Here is a 19,201-nt window from a genome sequence, read left to right on the forward strand (position 1 = left end):
AATGTCCTTAAAAGTGGAAGAATGAGGCAGAAGAGGGAATCAGAGATATGGCAGCATGAAGAAGACACCCCCTGGGACTCCCAGGTGGCACAGTCGTCATTAAGTGTCTGCCTTTGGTGCAGGTTCTGGTCCCAAAGTCCTGGGATAGAGCCCCAAGTTGGGCTCCCTGTGCGGCGGGGGGCTTGCTTCTCCCTCTCCCACTCCCCCCTGCTTGTGTTCCTTCTCTCGAAGTCTCTCTCTGTCAAATAAATAAATAAAATCTTAAAAAAAAAAAAAAGAAGACTCGCCCTGATGTTGCAGGGTTTGAAGACGGAGGAAGGAGCCACTGAGCCACCCAGGTGCCCCGCATTTTTAAAAAATATTTTATTTATTTATTCGACACAGACATTACAAGTAGGCAGAGAGGCAGGCAGAGAGAGGAGGGGGGAAGCAGGCTCCCCGGTGAGCAGAGAGCCCGATGTGGGGCTCGATCCCAGGAACCTGGGATCATGACCTGAGCTGAAGGCAGAGGCTTAACCCACTGGGCCACCCAGGCGCCCCGCATTTTTTTTTTTTTTTAAAGAAAAGGACGTCAACAAAAGGCCCGCGGGGAGTAGCTGATAGGTACCCACGATGATCATTCTCTTATGCTGAGAGCTCCAGTAGAGATGAGGTGGGGAATATGGCTAGGTAGACAAATGTGGGCAGAAAACAGGGAGCTCTCTGGGTGTTCAGGGCAGGGGAGGACGGTGGCTGACTAGCAGGGTGGGCTGGAGGAGAGATGGGTGTAGGATGCTAGTTCACTGCCGGAAGGAGCAGTGGGCCTTGGAGTAGAGAGAAGCCGTAGGCAAGAGATGTCAGCGGGGAGGCTGGCCAGCACTTGGACAAGGGTGAGAGGGAAGATGGGTCCAACTGCCCGGGGTTGCTGAGCCGTGTGCTTACGCCGGGGGAATCTGTGAACAGACTGGAGAATCCTAGAGAGCTCGCCTCTTTCATGACCCTTAGCGTGCTCTGCCTTGTGTTGTCTTTTCCTCCTGCTTTCCTTACCCTCACCTCAAGGGCAGGGAGTGTCTTACTCATCTTGGCATCACATAGCGTCCTGTATGCCATAGAGCTACAACAGGTGCTCAGGCAGTACTTACGGAGTTGTTTTTAGATAAGCAGGGCTTGAGAAACGGATGCGCCACCTTTGATCCCATTAGTTCTAGAATCATCCCGTCCCTCCAGCATGCTGGTTCAGCTCTTCCAGTCCTCTGTCAGGCAGATGTTACTCCCGGGCCTCTCATGAGCAAGACAGCATGTGCCTGTCAAATCGGAACGTCCATCAGTCACGAATGCCTGAACATAGACTGTGTCACATTCAGAATTAGCTAGGCATTTCTCTGGGGCACACTGAAGGAAGTTTCTCTAGAGGGCGGAGAAGTAGCCACTACCAATCAATGCAAAGGGTCTCCTGCCTCCTTTGTATCTCCTGAGGCAGTTACTATACCCTAAATACCGCAGGCATCGATAAATGCCTATGGGGCGGAGGGGTGTAGGGAGCAAGGGAGCTGCACTCAAAATGAAACATTCACCCAAATATTTATTGAGCATGTTCTACAACGTGTGGACACAGGCCCCGCATGTACCCTAGTTTCAGAGGTCAGCTTCAAGGCTCTGTTCTCCCAAAAGCCCCTGGACCCCCCCCCCCTCATGTGGATTAGGGCTATCATAGCACCTTGAACTTACTTGACCCTATCATTTTTTTTTAAAGATTTTATTTATTTATTTGCCAGAGAGAGAAAGAGAGTGAGCACAGGCAGACAGAGTGGTAGAGGGAGAGGCAGGCTCCCTGCGGAGCAAGGAGCCCGATGCAGGACTCGATTCCAGGACCCTGGGATCATGACCCGAGCCGAAGGCAGCCGCTTAACCAACTGAGCCACCCAGGCGTCCCGACCCTATCATTTATAAAACATTTTAAACGCCCGTTTTCTGGTCGGCATGTTCTTCCAAACTGGAAGCTCTCTGAAGGCAAAACCCCAGATTTTGTCCTCAGCATTGACCACATCGCCCTGGACAACGCAGGCACCGGATTAAATCAGACCAGGGCGTAGAGAGCGAAGTGGAACCCGAGGAGATCAGGGCAGGGCTTCTCTGAGTCGCATCTGGACGTTACAAGGGTCAGTGGTCAGTTCACCAGGTAAAGCGATGCGAGAACTCCGGCTGTGGAACAGGTGTGTGCAAAGTTCGGGAGGCATTCTTGAGAAAGGTGTGAAATTCTGCGGTTGGAGCCCAGCAGTGTTATCTGGAAAGCGAGGGTGCTGGAGACCAGACGCAACAGAACCGCGCACCCGTTAGGGTCAAGGGCATAAAACGTAGTCGAGGCAGCAACCATGGCCAGAGGACCAAGGTGCCAACCCCCAAACCCCCGAGAGCTAAGGACCCCACTGGGAGCGCCTCGCACCTCGCCTTGCCCGCAGCACGTGCCGCCCGCCTGCCGCGCACCCCTGCCTGCTTGGGGACCAAGGGGACTCCCAGGGCGCCCAGGGAGCACCGCCCCGGGCGGGACGCGCAGGCGCGCTGAGGCCTCGAGCCCCAAGAGGCGGGCGGGTGCGCGCGCTTCCTCGCGCACGCGCGCACGGAGGGGGCGACGGCCGCGGTGACGCTGCTGCGGCGGGCGGGCGGCGGCGCGTGAGGCGCGCGATTCCCCGTGTCTTGGGAGCAGTGTCCCGGCCCCCGCCGCTCCCGCTACCGCCATGTCGGGCCGGTCGGTCCGGGCCGAGACCCGCAGTCGGGCCAAGGACGACATCAAGAAGGTGATGGCGGCCATCGAGAAAGTGCGGAAATGGTGAGGGGTCGGACCCCAGGGTGCCGGCGAGGTCGCCGGCCCAGGCCCACAGGAGCGCAGGACTGGCTGGCGGGGTGGGAGCCGACCGGCGGACGCTTGGGGGGAGGGGGGAGCGCGAGAAGGCGGGAGGAGGGCGCAGCTCGCGTCGGCGTGAGGTCAGAGGGCGCGCCGGTTCCCACCAATCAGGGGGTCGCCCGGCTCGCGGGCCCGCCCACCTGCCCGCGGGCCGCGCGTCTCCCGGCGGGGTTGCGGGCTTCCGGCTGCGCGAGGGGCTGCGGGGCTTTGCCCGCACGCAGGACCCGGCTGCTTCCTCCCCGCCGTCGTGGGTCTCCGGAGCCCTTCGCGTTCCGAGCTGCCCGCTGTAGTAGCTGACATGTCCGGGGGGTTCCCGCCGGCCGGACCGGGCGCTCTACGTATCAGTTCTAAGTTTGGCGAGAGCGGCTCGCGGAATTTGCCCCGAGAGCCGGCGTGGCCGTCGGCCTCGGAGCCCCTGTCTTCCCCCGGTGCTGGGCCGCACGGAGCCTGCGGGGCAGGCTCGTGCTGCGAGCTGGTGAGGGAGTCGAGAGCTGCCCTTACTTGGAAACGGCTTGTGTCATGTTCCTTGCGGGGCCGGTTGCCCGCCTGTCTCGGACCAGGAACTCCGACGATTTATGACGTTCAAGTCTAACAGCTCACTGTTGGCGCCGACTTTCCAGTCCCTTTTCTCTGGCTGACTCCGAGTCCTAGCTTTAAAGCCCGGTTAGGGGTTAGCTCCCTCCAGGAAGCCTTCCTTTCCAAGACCTCCACCCCCTATGGGGGCATCATTACCTGGTTTTTTTTTTTGGGGGGGGGGGGGTTGTTTATTGGTTCAATTCCCCACAAGTTCCTTATCTCGTATATAAGGGTTTTATATTAGTTAAATAATTAATGATTTTTTTTTCTTCCTTCAAATCTAATCCTTGTAGGATTTTTTGGTGAACCTAAGAACCACCACACCTTTCTCTTTTGGCAATCTCTACCTGCGGATTCCCTCTTCCCCCAGCCCCCAGCCCCCAGCCCCCAGCCCCCAGCAGCCTAGGCCAGATGACCATCCTCTCTCTCCTGGAACTCTTAGCTTGCTTCAGCTCTTGCGCCATTACCCAGTCCATTCCTCACACTGCACGGAGTGATTTCACTTTTTTTTTTTTTTAAGATTTTATTTATTTATTTGACAGAGATCACAAGTAGGCGGAGAGGCAGGCAGAGAGAGGAGGAAGCAGGCTCCCCGCTGAGCAGAGAGCCCAATGCGGGGCTGGATCCCAGGACCCTGAGATCACAGCATGAGCTGAAGGCAGAGGCTTTAACCCACTAAGCCACCCAGGAGCCCCGCAGAGTGATTTCACTTTTCTCGAGAGTAAATATTATAGCACTCCCCTGCTGTAGAAACAAGGCTTCAGTGACTCTTCTTGATCTTAGGTTAAAGACCAGATGGTCCTTGCCATCTCACCAGACCGGCCTCAAACTGCCCTCTTTCTGGGAGTTTCTTGTCATCTTTCAGCTGGAGCCACATGCTGCCTGACAGCCTCTACCCTCTTTTCCTCCTTGCCTAGTTAACTCCTGGCTCTGCATAAAACTTGCTTTCTCAAGGGACACCTTTCAAGATCCCTAATCTAAATCAGGTCACCTTCATAGAACTTTCCACAATTGTATTAGATTGAATTGTAAGACATTTCCTGTATTTGACTTTTTAACTTAACAGAAGGGGCAGTTTGATGTGGTCAAACCTAATGATTAAGTGACTACAAAATGAGTTGTTTGATGTCTGTTTCCGATTGGAGTGAGGCTCTGTGAAGCTAGGGTCCGTCTACCTTGCTGCCTGTGTGCCCAGGGTCTAGCACAGGGTCATGTGTAATATTCGCTGAGTAAAGGATGAAGTGAAATGGTCTGTCCAGGAATTGATTTTGATTTCCTAAGTCTGTAGTTCATTCTTCTTTCTGTTTGCTGAACAGCATCATCAATATCTGCATTCACAACAGTTACTTTTTCTTTTCTTTTTTTTTTTTTTTTTCCTTTTTTGTAACCTCACATTTGGATTTGAAACATTTAGGCTCCCCAACTCTGCTTGTCCATTATCTGGTCCTTACTCAAGAATGTCACTTTCATGTCCCCAAATGGGGGAAATTTCTTTTAGCCTTAATTTTTTTAAGGCTTATCTCAAATGTAGCTTTCTCTGTAGGATAAAACCTTAAAGCAGTCTTTGCTTTAAGGTTTCAGAAACCAGTGTAAGACTTGGAAGCACCCCGTCCTGTGCCTGCAATTATTATTTTTTTTTTTTTAAGATTTTATTTAGTTATTTGACAGATCACAAGTAGGCAGAGAAGCAGGCAGAGAGAGAGGAGGAAGCAGGCTTCCTGTTGAGCAGAGAGCCCGATGCGGGGCTTGATTCCAGGACCTTGAGATCATGACCTGAGCCGAAGGCAGAGGCTTAACCCACTGAGCCACCCAGGCGCCCCGCTGCAATTATTTCTAAGTGGAATCATGTTTCAACCAAAGTTTCACAGAGGTCCTGGGAACTCTCCTTCCATGCCATAGCCCAGTCTTTCAGCCTTCTTCTCAACTTCCTTTTTTTTTTTTTATAAGTACTACAATGATTTGATGCTTTAAAGTTTCACTCCACCCCCCCCTTTTTTTTTTAAGATTTTTATTTTATTTATTTGACAGACAGAGATCACAAGTAGGTAGAAAGGCAGGCAGAGAGAGGAAGGGAAGCTGGTTCCCTGCGGAGCAGAGAGCCTGATGTGGGGCTCAATCCCAGGATCTTGGGATCATGACCTGAGCTGAAGGCAGAGGCTTAACCCACTGAGCCACCCAGGGGCCCCTCTTCTCAACTTCCTTATCACCATGTATCACAATGATGTCCTTACTTAGTTTTTTATTCCTATGTGCTGCTATGTGGGACCGTATCTTATACATTCTTTATCTCCTATAGGGCCTTGTGTAATAGGGCTTTATAAATATAAGTGGAATTGAATTAATTTTTTTTCAAGATTTTATTTATTTGAGAGAGAGAGAAAGAGGTAGTGAGAGAGAGAGCATGAGTGGGGAGGAGAGGGTGAAGCAGGGTTCCAGCTGAGCAAGGAGCCCATGTAGGGCTCAATCCCAGGACCCTGGGATCATGACCTGGTCGGAAAGTAGTGGCTTAACGGACTGAGCCACCCAGGTGCCCCTGAATTACTTTTTGAAAAATAAAGAAATAATGCCAGGTAGATACCTGAGTGTGAAAATGTGCTGGTACTCAGTACGGATGTAGTGTGTGAGGTAAAAAGGGCTTTGGTACACTGAGAAAAGGCAAGTAGGGGGTTCAGAGCTAAAGGAATTTGATAGGGAAGTCTTTCTTGAAGGGATGATTTGCAAGGTAGGATATAGGTATAATTTGATGGAAAGAAGTTTAGAAGACGTTTAAGATTGAAGGAGGTTGGGGCACCTATCTGGCCCAGTTGGAGAGGATGTGCTCCTTGATGTTGGGCTTGTGAGTTTGAGCCCCACGTTGAGTGTAGACATGACTGAAATAAAATAAACTTAAATTTAAAAAAAATATTAAAAAGATTGAAGGAATGATCCACTGAGAAGTAGCAAATCACATTATGAGCAAAAAATCTGTTCCATAATCGGTTTTAAGAAGTGTTTTTCTTTCAGGGAGAAAAAGTGGGTGACCGTGGGTGACACGTCCCTTAGAATATTTAAATGGGTTCCTGTGACAGACAGCAAGGAGGTAAGTGTGGAAGAAAATCAAAACAATAAAAAGGTACCGTTTATTTCCTTTGCTTCTTTCCTTGGTTGTCTCTTAATTATAAAGGAATTTATTTCCCAAAATCGAGTTGAAAGTACTTCAAGGCACCCTTGAAGGTGGTTGATCCATGCAAAGCCTCTCTTTCTGTATTATTTCCCCCCTTTATTCCCTTTTCTTAACCCCTTCCTTTTTTTCCAAGGCTTGGTGAACCACAGCCCAGGCCTGCTCCTTGTGATTGTCAATATGGTTTTATTGGAACACAGCTATGCCCAGTGGTTTCCTCATCATCTGTGTCCGCTTTTGAGTCGTAAGGGCAGAGTCAAATAGGTCCATAAGACCTAAACTCCTGCAAAGCCAAAAATATTTCTTATCTGGCATTGTAAGAAAAAGTTTGCTGACTCCTGCTCTTACCTGACTAGCTATCCGCTGTAGTGTATCATACGTGCTTTATGTGTGTATATACTTTTCTAATCCCTCTTCCCTGGGTTTTTGTGGATAGCAGTGTATTCTTGAAAGCTACATAGTGCTGGGGCACATGGGTGCAGCAGTCAGTTGAGCGTCCAACTCTTGGTTTCTGCTTGGGTCGTGAGCTCAGGGTGGTGAGATAGGAGCCCGGGGTGGGGAGGATAGAGCCCCTTGGGCTCTGCACTCATTGTGGAGTCTGCTTCAGATTCTCTCTCCCTTTCCTTCTGTCCCTCCTGCTCTGCGCTTTTACGTGTTCTCTCTCTCTCTCTCAAATAAATAAGTCTTTAAAAAAGAGAAGGAAAGAAAAATATGTAGCATTGCATGGTATTTGTATTTTAAAATTTATAGAGCATTGTGCTAAAAACTTGTTTCTTTTCTTTTGCTCAGCCTTGTTTTTGAGAACCGTCTGAGTTTCTATAACTGTAAATAGAGTTACTGCCTTTGCATCTTGCATTGTGTTCTCTTACACACAGTGACCACATTTACCTACACCTTCCCCGAGTGGTAAACACCCAGATTGTCTCCAACTTGTGTTCCCGAATTGTTTTCAAAAAGCTCAGATTTAAAACACATACGGAGGGCACCTGGGTGGCTCAGTTGGTTAATCGTCTGCCTTCGGCTTAGGTCATGATCCCAGAGCCCCAGTATCGAGTCCCACATCGTGCTCCCAGTTCCATGGGGAGTCTGCTTCTCCCTCTGACCTTCTCTCCTCCTGTGCTCTCTCACTTTCTCTCTCTCTCTCTCTCTCTCTTAAATAAATACATTTTAAAAATAAATAAATAAAATACATACAGAAAAGAACGTAAGTCGTAAATATATGGCATAAGGAAGAAACATAAAGCTAGTACCCTGGTAAAAATCACGCAGGTCAAAACATAGAGCATTGCCAACTTCCCGAGAGACCTCTGCTGGACTTGTCCCAGCTTCCCCTCCCTGGCCCAAGAGTCTTTCTCCTACTTTTGCTTCTCTTACCACTTCTCTACTCATTTGTAAACACTTCTTTCTTTCTTTCTTTCTTTCTTTCTTTCTTTCTTTCTTTCTTTCTTTCTTTCTTTCTTTTTTTTTAAAGATTTTATTTATTTATTGGTCAGAGAGAGAGAGAGAACACAGGCAGACAGAGTGGCAGGCAGAGGCAGAGGGAGAAGCAGGCTCCCCGCCAAGCAGAGAGCCCGATGTGGGACTCGATCCGAGGACGCTGGGATCATGACTTGAGCCGGAGGCAGCTGTTTAACCAGCTGAGCCACCCAGGGGTCCCTGTAAACACTTCTTTAACTTTATATAAACAGCATCATAAATGATCTGTTTCGTGTGTCTTGCTTTTTCTGCACAGTGTAATGTATGTAAAATTGATCGATGTTGTCCTTGGAGCCATTTGTCCCTCTCCAGTGCCGGGTGGAATTTTATTATAGGCCCGTACCATGATTTACCTCTCAGGTCCTCCTGTAGATGGATGTTTGGGTTATTCCCAGTTTGGGGTAGCAGGAATCATGCTCCTGTGAACACTCTTATTCCGTATGTGGGTCAGCAGATACATGGGTTTTCCTAGGATATGTTCCTGGCAGTGGAATTGCTGGGTCTCGGAGTCTGCCTGTGTCGACCTATAGTAGTTCATGCCAAACTCTTTCTCAAAGTGATGGCACCAGTCTGTTCCCACCAGAAATAGGAGAGTTCACATGACTCCGCATCCTCATGAACAGTTGGTATTGTTTTTTATATGTAAAGAACTTGTGCTTTTAACTTGGTGACTAAGTATGTAATTACTAACAACGTTGAGCACCTTTTCAACGTTTAGGATTGAACCTCTCAGATTTCCTGTTTCAGGAAGTGCCTCTTTCATCCATTTGCTTGTTTCTTCCTTATGACTTGTAGGAATTCTCTGTGTTCTAGACACAAAGTCTTTATTGATTCTGTACTAGGCAGACCTTTTTCCATTCCACGGCTGCCTTTGCACTTTCTTTAGGCTGCCTTGAGTCACGGAAGTTGCTAATTTCAATGTAGACAAAATAATTAATCTTCTCTGTTACAGGAAGCAGGCTCCCTGCCGAGCAGAGAGTCCGATGCGGGGCTCCATCCCAGGACCCTGGGATCATGACCTGAGCCAAAGGCAGAGGCTTTAACCCACTGGGCCACCCAGGTGCCCCAAGATAGCAATGGTTTAAGAAGTTTATTTTACTCATTTTCTTAGTTGTCTATGGCTAGTGCTTAGAAGCTTGTATTCCAGGACTGGTGTGGTTCTGCTCCAGAAACCTCTAGGGGCCCAGGTTTCTTCCAGGCTTTCTGCTCCTTTTTTTTTTTTTAAACTTTTAAAGAGATTAATGAAAATTATTAATAAATTAATTTTGGTTTATAAATTTATTAATAAATTAATTTTAGTTTAACATACCATAATTTTACCATCTTAACCATTTTTTAAATGTACAGTGTTTTTTTATGTCTACATGTACAGTTTAGTGGTATTAAGTACATTCACCTTGTGCAGTGGTATTAAGTGGTATTAAATGTTATTAAGTACGTTCACCTTGTGCAGTGAATCTCTAGTCTTCATCTTGAAAAATTAAACTCTATACCGTTAAGTAACTCCCCCTTCCTCTGAGCCAGTTTTGACCTTGTATTCCAAGGTCAAGATCCAGCCATTTATTCTACACATTTAGGCTCTAACCAGCAGAGCAGAAGGATGGGCAGATAGAATTTTCATGATTTTTAGTAGGAGTCTCCTAGAAATTGCCTCAGGACTTATATATTTACCGTGTGTGTTTGTAATAGCCTGTGTGGCATCTAGTGGCCAGGATGGCTGGGGAAGTTTGACTACCTAAAAATTCTATTAATATGGACAAGGATTTTTGCCATAATACACTCTTTTTTTTCTCTCTTTGCCTCACGATGGCTAGACAAACTTTTCTTTGCTGATTTGAAAGTTCTGCATTCTGTTTTCATTTTTTTATTGCCTACTTCTAACTTAATAAGACTTATACTTACTGTTCTTCCATGTCAATGTATGAAGCTTATCAAAATCTGCATTTACCCTTGGAACCTGGTAACACCCGTAACACATTTTTAACCGCTTTTCCTTTAGTCCTCTCCTACTTCCATCCGTACCCTGTCCTCAGTTTTGACTGGAATTTCAGATCAGATATTTCAGTTCTTACAGAAGTTTCTTGTTTTAGTCACTGCTTAGACAAAGTAAATGTTACGTATTATGTACTCTTTGCCCCTATTTTATCATTGCTTTCTCCTAGATTCATTTTTCTTGCTGCAACATGTCCTCCAAGAGTTTTGTCAGAGAGAGCTTTTGTGGGGAAAACTTTCTGAAAATATCTTTTTACTCCTGAAAATATCTTTGTTTCACTTTTATGTTTGACTGATCATTTTACCCACGTCTGAAGTTCTAGGTTTTCCTTCAGCATTTTGAAACTATTGCTCAATTGTTGTGCTTCTGGTATTGCTATTGAACAATCTAGCGTCACACTAATTCTTCTGGATTCTTCCTAGGTGGTCTTGCATTCCTGGAAACTTCTAGAATTTCTTCCCTGTCTTTGCTCTCCCAGGACTTCTGTAAGACTATCCTGTGATGTTGATATCTAGCTTCTTTATTTTTCCCTTTCTTCTCATTTGTTTCATCTCTTCATTCTTTCTCATGTACTCTTGATTTCTCAACCAAGGTTTTGCTTGTTTTCAGCTGTACCTATTTCTGCTACTAGACTCGGTCACTTAATTTTTATTTTCAACAATTACATTAACCATACCAAATTTCCTCAATTGGTGGTTCTTCAAAACAACTTTCCAGCATCCTTATCTTTCTGAGGAGATTATGGTTTTTTTTTTTTTTTTTTTTTTTTCTTTTTTTTTGAGAGAGGGAGGGCCACACGTGAGTTGGGGTGGGGGGGGGGTTAGGGGGCAGAGGGAGAGAGAGAGAAAGAATCCTAAGCAGGCTCCACACTTGGCCCCGAGCCCAGTGAGGGGCTCAGTCTCATCACCCGGCGGTCATGACCTGAGCCAAAATCAGTAGTCAGACGCTCAACCACCCGAGCCACCCAGGCGCCCCGAGACTTACTGTTTTATTTAAATTCTCACGTCTTCCTAGCCTCCTTCTTCTAGTATAGCTTCTTCTATTTATTGTCTTTAATGGAGCTTGTTTCTTCCAGTGTCTGGCTAGTGTTTTCTGTGCACTTCTTTCTTTCTTTCTTTTTTTTTTTAACTAGCCTTTTTTTTTTTTTTTTTTTTAAACTTTTTTTTTTTTTTTTTTTGTAAACATATATTTTTATCCCCAGGTGTACAGGTCTGTGAATCGCCAGGTTTACACACTTCACAGCACTCACCATAGCACATCCCCTCCCCGATGTCCATAACCCCACCCCCCCTCCCAACCCCCCTCCCCCCAGCAACCCTCAGTTTGTTTTGTGAGATTAAGAGTCACTTATGGTTTGTCTCCCTCCCGATCCCATCTTGTTTCATTTACTCTTCTCCTGCCCCCTTAACCCCCCGTGTTGCATCTCCTCTCCCTCATATCAGGGGGATCATATAATAGTTGTCTTTCTCCGATTGACTTATTTCGCTAAGCATGATACCCTCTAGTTCCATCCACGTCGTCGCAAATGGCAAGATCATTTCTTTTGATGGCTGCATAGTATTCCATTGTGTATATATACCACATCTTCTTTATCCATTCATTTGTTGATGGACATCTAGGTTCTTTCCATAGTTTGGCTATTGTAGACATTGCTGCTGTAAACATTCGGGTGCACGTGCCCCTTCGGATCACTACGTTTGTATCTTTAGGGTAAATACCCAGTATCTGTGCACTTATTTCTTATTCCCTGGGGACTCTGAGCTGCCTTGGTTAGCGATATGTAGTTGAGGGAGGATGTAAGCTCGGGCTGTGGTTTTCCTTCCTCCCGGTGAATTTAGGTCACTGGGTGAGCTTTAAGATTCAGCCTTTCCCTCACCCCTACTCCCTCTTCCCCTCCCTCTCAGGGAGCTCCCTAGTACCAGTCTTCCAGGTGCTGCCTTTATCTGGGAGCTGCCGTCCTTCCTTGTCCCTGCCAGTCCCAGGGAGCTGGTGGGTGAAAGTTAGGGCAGCTCCGCTACCACCCTTGCTTTTTCATCCAGTCCTGGCTCTAGTGGTGCCATTACCCACAGGGGCCAAAGGTCAGGCAGTTAAAGCTCTTGGGCTTGTGAATGGGGAGTCGCGGGCACTGGTAGAAAGTCCTTCCCCGCCCTAACCCAGTTCTCACATGTAAGCCCCTGGCCCTTGCCTAATTCCAGTTCTCCCTGCCTGGGACCCAGCTCCCTTTGTCTCCCAAGGGCTTCTCCCAGTTTTTGCTCAGGCCTCTGAGTTTATCGTCCCTCCAGCAGTCCGTGGTAGAGGGCCATCCTGTAAGGAATTAGTATAGACCTGCCAGATTAGGAAAATGGGAAATGACAATCAAATTGGTGAAGAAGTGGGAAGGATCCGAGGGAATGGGACATCACTGACCAGAGAGTAGATTGACACAAACTCCACGTAGTGTATATTTCAAAGTTTTCAACGGGACGCCTGGGTGGCTCAGCTGGTTGGGTGTCCGACTCTTGATTTTGGCTTGGGTCATGATTGCAGTATCGTGGGTTCGAGCCCCACTTTGGGCTCTGCTGCTCAGTGTGGAGTCTGCTTGGGATTCTTTCTCCCTCTCCTACTGACCCCCGCCCCGCTCAAGCACGTGCTCTCTCTTAATAGATATTTTTTTTTAAATCGTGTTTTTGTAGTTTCTGTGGTTAAGTGTGAAGTGTAATTGCGTTAAAGTCATGTCTGCATATGAAAAAAGTGAAGGGAAAGTGGTTGGTGAATGTGCAGATGATTGACGGCAGGTTTGAGAGTAACAAAAATTAGATTCATGTATAATAAATAGACATGTATAAAAAGTATAAATTAGTAAATTTGAGATTTCTCCCAGATTTCAACTTTGGGCTGTTGGGGGTGCTCTCATTTGGAAATGTTTGGATGGATTTATTTCCTTTCCTTAGGGCTCATTCTTCGCAAGCTAGTGCTTACCTTTGCCCTGTGTTTCCCCACGTCTGTAACCTACATCGTGCTTGACGGAAATGGTGTTATAGGCAGAGGTGCACATGGGGTGGTCATTCTGGGTGGATGGCTTGACTGGTCAGTAATCAGGCTAGTGGGGCCTCTTTGTCCTGTCCCTACTTGCCTTACGTATAAAGCGACTCCTTCCTGGGTCCAATTAGAGACCCATTTTTCCTTTTTCCTGCTGTGCTACCAGAATAGGAATCCTCAAATGGGTTCTCTGTATTTCTCTTCCATCCACATGAGGATGGTTGGGATAGAGCATTCTGCTCAGGGCAGAAAGCAGAAGAGAACCACAGGGAGCGCTAGTGGAAGCCCATGTGTCTGCGTCTCCCTTCTGAGTCACGATATTTGCACCGGCAGGATCCGTTTTACAAGAAAGAGCAGAGACCCTGAGGCTTGGGGACACCTTATCCAGGATTCTGTTATTCCTTGGGTCCTAAATTCTCACACTGTTGTCGTTACTCCTGTTCAGTCCTAATCCAGACCTCTGTGGTGTCTCACACAGCACCCTTCTCCCTCTCTGTGGGTCTCCTGCTTGGCTCTGTCACATTCCTCTTTTTTTCCTTTTCTAGAAAGAAAAGTCAAAATCGAACAGTTCAGCAGCCCGGGAACCTAATGGCTTTCCCTCTGATGCCTCAGCCAATTCCTCTCTTCTTCTTGAATTCCAGGGTGAGTTGCATCCATATGTCTTCCTTGCAGGAAAAGCAGCACTTAGATCTGAACCCATTAGTGATGGGAAGAATAGTTCCACGTGTCCCTTCAGTGCCTGCTGCTCTGCTGATATCTTGCTGGCACTTTACATCAAGTCTTTTCCTTGAAGCCTCACAACAACCGTGCAAGGCAGATGATCGGAGCTTCGTGTTCCATTTGGGGAAACCGAGGCTCAGAGGGGTGAAGTTCTGTATCTCAGGGTACATAACCAGTAAGTGACAGACCCCGTGTTAGGTTTTCTGGCTCAGAAGCTCTCTTCTTCAGATGGTGTGTTTTATGACGATAGTGCCTTGGAGTAGGCCACCCAAAGCCAGGGCCTCTCCCGTCCACTTTCAGCCAAGTTCCACCTCCTGAATCAGTCTTCAGTAAATGTCCCGCCTGTGCTGGCCCTGCGGTCCCCGTACTACCTTCACACCTGGGTGGTGGCTGCTGTTCAGAAGGACTTGCCCTTGAGCTTCTTGTTTTTATCCTTACCTCAGCCTGTGATGTAAAGCAGGCGGTTATCATCAGCCCTATTGAAGGAAGCCGATGCTCAGGGAAGAAGTGTTTGCCTAAGCTCAAAAGTGACAGAGCTTTATTCTTTTTCTAGTAAAATGCTGCTTCTGTTTTAGTGTAGAAGATCCTGGTCTTTGTGGGAGTAAAGACTAGAAAGGGCTTACGATTTTCCCTTTGGAACAAGACTGGGAGCCTGCAGGTATCCACTCCCCGGCTCTCCCCCAGGCCCCCAAGGTCAGCGAGTATGATAGAGGAAGGGGAATGCAAGGGAACGGTTTTCTAGCTATGTTTGGGGTGTCCAGTAATCACAAAACTCTGGGGGACGTATGAAGCCCCGTTTCCCCAATCTGGCCACCATCCCCTTCCTTTCATTCAGTGAACATTTGATAAACTCCTGCTGTGTGCCAGGTACTGGGTAGCACACTGGAGATCCCAGGACGAGCCAGCCACAAAGCCTGCCTGCACAGCATGTAATAGAAGGAAATCAGCGTGTAAAATAATGAGTGTGGGTGTGCGTGTGATACAACAGGAATGTGATAGAGAAGGTGGTCATTTCCACCCAAGGGAGCCTGGGACACAGGGCTCACAGAGGACGTGGTGCTTGAGCTGAACAGTGCTCTATATTGGGGCTTTCCGGGAAGACTGGAAAGAGCAAGTCCTGCTGGACACCTGTGTGTGAAGCGGGTCTCCGTGCAGCTGGAGCCCAGGCTCGAGTGTGGACGATCAGTGGGCAGTGAGCCTGGAGGTCAGAGGAGATTTTGTAGGTTGTGATAGGGCCATCTGTGCCTGCCCTGGGGAAGCCCCGGAGTTTGGATTGTAACCTTCGGGCAGCAGGGAGCCACGGAAGGATTTAGAGTGATCACCCTGGTGACGGTGTGAAGTACAGGTGGGAGGACAGGAGACTGAAGGAAGGGCGGTCGGGGTGTGGCGAGAGCCAGAGGCCTGCCCTAAGATGGCAGGAGTGGAAGGAAGGAATGGTGGTGATGTCAGAGCAGTAGGATGGGTCAGCTCCGGGGACCAGCTGCTGCAGGGGAGGGAAGGGGAGGGAGGGGAGGGAGTTTCTGCCTCCTAGGTGTTGAGGTCAGGTGGAGACTTGCAGCCTTCAGACAGACCTTCCCAGGTGGGAATTTCTCGGTCCTCGAGGAGGTCCGGTGGCGCCCGGGCCGCTGAAGGGCCTGTGTGACCACCTGCCGGTACCACCACCTTCCTTGAGATAGCCAAGAAGGCCGCGCAGACTTTAGCGTTTTCTACACACCCCGTGTTGAGAAAGGTTGAGGGCACAGCTGCGTCCCTCCCTTCCACTGGACGTAAGAAAATATCACGTCCAGACTCTAATTGGTGGGTAATAAAGAAGGGATTACCAAGCCCATCCTGACCTTCCTGAAATATAAATGTTGCATAACCCTAAAGATTCCGGCTGCCTCTGGTGCTTAGAATGTGTGTTGTGAAAGAGAAAATGTTTAGATTATTCAACTCAGACTGGTGACCGTTTGCCCTACCTTGGTCTGTCTGCCTTTGGCTCAGGGGGCGTCCGGGCAGTGATCATTCCATTTGGTTGTGCCCATGGCTGCCTGAGGAGGCACCAGGCCCTCCGCTGCGAACTGTTCCTCCCAAGAAAAATGACTGCTCTCAGCTGTTGCCTCTGTCGTGCTTGGTTTTCAGATGAAAACAGCAACCAGAGTTCGGTGTCCGATGTCTATCAACTCAAGGTGGATAGCAGCACCAACTCGAGCCCCAGCCCCCAGCAGAGTGAGTCCCTGAGCCCAGCACACACCTCTGACTTCCGCACAGACGACTCCCAGCCCCCGACGCTGGGTCAGGAGATCCTCGAGGGTGAGTCGCAGTTGGCCCAGGACGAGCGTCTTGGAGGGGCCTGTACTCTTGAAGTTTCTTTTCTTTGGAGGAAGAGGTTAGAGAAGGTGCCTCTGGCCTGGCAGCCTTGAGCCATTTATTAACAGTGTGGGCTTTTGGGGGGAAGGGTTGTGTCTTCCCCGCTCGCGGGGTGAAGAAGGGAACAAGCAGCATGCCCGAGCAGCCGGCTCTGTGCGAGGCACTTTTCCCATCGATGCCTGGTGTACTGCTCTGAAACCCCGGGGCAAGGCAGGTGTGACCTCCGCTGTGCGGACGAGGGAGTGGAGCCTTAGAAAGGTTAAATGGCTTGTGCAGGGTCGCATAGCCAGTAACTGGTGGAACCGAAGTCTCCAGATTCATGCCTCCTGACTTCGGAAGTGATGCTTTTCCCACTGTATCCTGCGCATTTCTTCTGATAACATGTGTCGATTCTCCAGCCAGTGCTGGCCTCCACCGGCGTGGCTCTTAGGGAAGCTCCCTCAGCCTGAGGCAGGAGGCCGTGCAGTTGGACTGATCTTGCTGCCTTTTTTGTTTTTGTTTGGTTTTGTTTTGTTTTTAGAGGGGCAGGGTGAGGGAGAGGGAGACACAGAACTTTTTTTTTTTTTCTTTTTAAAGATTTTATTTATGTATTTGTCAGAGAGAGAGCACACAAGCAGGCAGAGGGAGAAGCAGGCCCCCTGCTGAGCAAGGAGCCCGATGTGGGACTTGATCCCAGGACCCTGGGATCATGACCTGAGCTGAAGGCAGTGGCTTAACCACCTGAGCCACCCAGGCGTCCCAAGACAGAGAACCTTCAGCAGGCTCCATGTGGAGCTTGACATGGGTCTTGATCTCACAACCGCAAGGTCACAACCTGAGCTGAAATCAAGAGTCAGATGCTTAACCGATTGAGCCAGCCAGGCCCGCCTGACCTTGCTGCTTTTTCAGAGCCCTCCCTGCCTGCCTCAGAAGTCGCTGATGAACCTCCCACCCTCACGAAGGAAGAACCAGTTCCACTAGAGACACAGGTAAGGAACACTTTGGGTTTTCCAGTTTTTTTGCTTTTCTTAAAAAAGATTTTATTTATTTATTTGACAGAGATCACAAGTAGGGGGAGAGGCAGGCAGAGAGAGGGGGAAGCAGGCTCCCCGCTGAGCAGAGAGCCCGATGTGGGGCTCCATTCCAGGACCCTGAGATCATGACCCGAGCCAAAGGCAGAGGCTTTGACCCACTGAGCCATCCAGGTGCTCCGGGTTTTCCAGTTTTTTTAAAAAAAGGGACTCTGTTGATATGAATTAGACTTTATAGCATCGAACATAGGGTGCGGAGGCAGCAAGGGAAACTGGTATGTCCGCTTATGAGGCGGAGGAAGAAGTTTGTCTGCAGGAAGGTTGCGGGCGGGCTTCTGAGCTGCAGTTAGGGTGGATGGGAGGTTCTAGTAGAGGGGGAGGCCCTATTTTAATTGCATGCTCTGTTCCTAGGTTGCCGAGGAAGAGGAAGACTCCGGTGCCCCGCCCCTGAAACGCTTCTGCGGGGACCAGCCCACAGCGCCGCAGACAGCATCAGAGAGCTAGCACCGTCCTGGCGCGCTCCGCCTCCTGGCCCCTTGCCTCTATTTATTGCGTTCTGGTTCTGGCCGTGCTTTGTTGCTGGGGTAAGGGCAAGCACTGGGGTCCAGAGCCTGCACATAGGAGCCTTCTGGGCTGGAAGGTGGGACTTGGGGTTGTAGCATCATCTTCCCGTCCCTGGCACCTGTGTCTGCGTGCTCCTGAGAAGAGGAGCACTCATGTCTTTTTTGCACCCCAAGCAGGCTGGAATGTCAGCCATCCCAAGGTCCATCTGTCACCTCCAGGTAGCAAGCAGTCTCTGCTCCAGGACCTCTGGACTGAGCTGCTGGCGCTTCTACAGGAGGAAAGAGATGTGGAAGGCGCCCTCTAGAGAAGAGAGTGCCTAGGTTACTTGAACTTGAGTGCAGACTGTACTTTCATGAACTTTCCCATTCGGCTCGGGGCCTGTAAGCTGCCATTGGAGAAGGCCTGGTAGAGACTTTGGAAGGAAGGGACGGGCTCTACACGAGGGCAGGAAAGTCTGTATAAGTTTCCTGCTGTCCTGGCACTTCTGCCCATTCCTGAGTTGTCCTGCCTCTCATGGGCTCTCCAGCTGTTGACAGTCCTTTGTTCCCTGCTGTAACCATCCTCTTCCCCCAACACACACCGAGCTTTCCCCAGTTCTCACCTGTACATTGCATTCCAGCATCCCCTGCTCCTGTTCGGTCCCCTGCCTCCTGCCACAGACTCTGCCCCAGCGAGGATTTGAGGTTCTGAAAACAGTACCCATCCCCCCCCCAACAGTACTCCTTCAGCTCAGACTTTCTAGAAAGTTCCCTCTTCTTTGAAATTTGCATGTTTAATTGAACTTTGTGATTTTATTTTTTGTTCAAAAAAGTTTAAGAAAATGGAAATGGGCAACAGTGAGTGAAGACATATTTTAGCACTGAATAGAATATTTTTAAAATTAAACTATTTGAAATATGTTTTGTTGGTATTGGAGTGCTTCATTCTTGATGGTCTTGGGGGCAGGAGCTAGTGGGGGGATGGCTGAGGGCCTGCCAATTGTCTTACTCCCACAAAGGGATCTTCTTCTTTTTTTTTTTTTTTTTTAAGATTTTATTTATTTATTTGACAGAGATCACAAGCAGGCAGAGAGGCAGGCAAAGAGAGAGAGGGGAGGGGTAAGCAGGAGAGAGCCTGATGCGGGGCTCGATCCCAGGACCCTGGGATCATGACCTGAGCTGAAGGCAGAGGCTTTAATCCACTGAGCCACCCAGGCACCCCACAAAGGGATCTTCTGATAGAAATGATTTGGAGACCCGCTTTGAAGTTGTCATGCAGTCTTGATTTATATTTCTGTCTCTGTGTACAGTGAATTCAGCCAATGTTTGTTTGCTGTGTCTCCAGGTCCTCAGGAGGCACTCATGAATGTTTTTTGTTTTTTACTTTTTTTATATTGTGGTAAAATGTACGTAACATAAAATTTACCATTTTAACCACTTAGAAGTACAGAGCTCTGTGGCACTAAGTACATTCAC

The 19,201-nt window shown here is 48.7% G+C and overlaps 1 protein-coding gene across 1 annotated transcript; it reads left to right on the forward strand.

Moving 5' to 3' along the window:
• The first annotated feature begins 2,601 nt into the window (after positions 1-2,601).
• Positions 2,602-18,646, forward strand: BCL7B (BAF chromatin remodeling complex subunit BCL7B). The gene is made up of 6 exons (XM_032872444.1): positions 2,602-2,806; positions 6,461-6,536; positions 13,650-13,746; positions 15,946-16,116; positions 17,062-17,141; positions 17,595-18,646. Exons 1-6 carry the CDS (start codon positions 2,715-2,717, stop codon positions 17,685-17,687), a joined length of 609 nt encoding a protein of 202 aa, XP_032728335.1. The 5' UTR covers positions 2,602-2,714; the 3' UTR covers positions 17,688-18,646.
• Positions 18,647-19,201: the final 555 nt, after the last annotated feature.

This window comes from Lontra canadensis, unplaced genomic scaffold (genome assembly GCF_010015895.1).
Source record: "Lontra canadensis isolate GAN:19392208 unplaced genomic scaffold, GSC_riverotter_1.0 scaffold45, whole genome shotgun sequence".
Lineage (NCBI taxonomy): Eukaryota > Metazoa > Chordata > Mammalia > Carnivora > Mustelidae > Lontra > Lontra canadensis.

What these genes read in the sequence shown, in the direction of transcription:
- BCL7B (XM_032872444.1), top strand. Translation starts at nt 2,715, where the DNA reads ATGTCGGGCCGGTCGGTCCGGGCCGAGACCCGCAGTCGGGCCAAGGAC. An exon ending in CTGTGACAGACAGCAAGGAG is followed by an intron (nt 6,537 to 13,649) that starts GTAAGTGTGGAA and finishes TTCCTTTTCTAG; the next exon opens with AAAGAAAAGTCAAAATCGAA. An exon ending in GGGTCAGGAGATCCTCGAGG is followed by an intron (nt 16,117 to 17,061) that starts GTGAGTCGCAGT and finishes CTGCTTTTTCAG; the next exon opens with AGCCCTCCCTGCCTGCCTCA.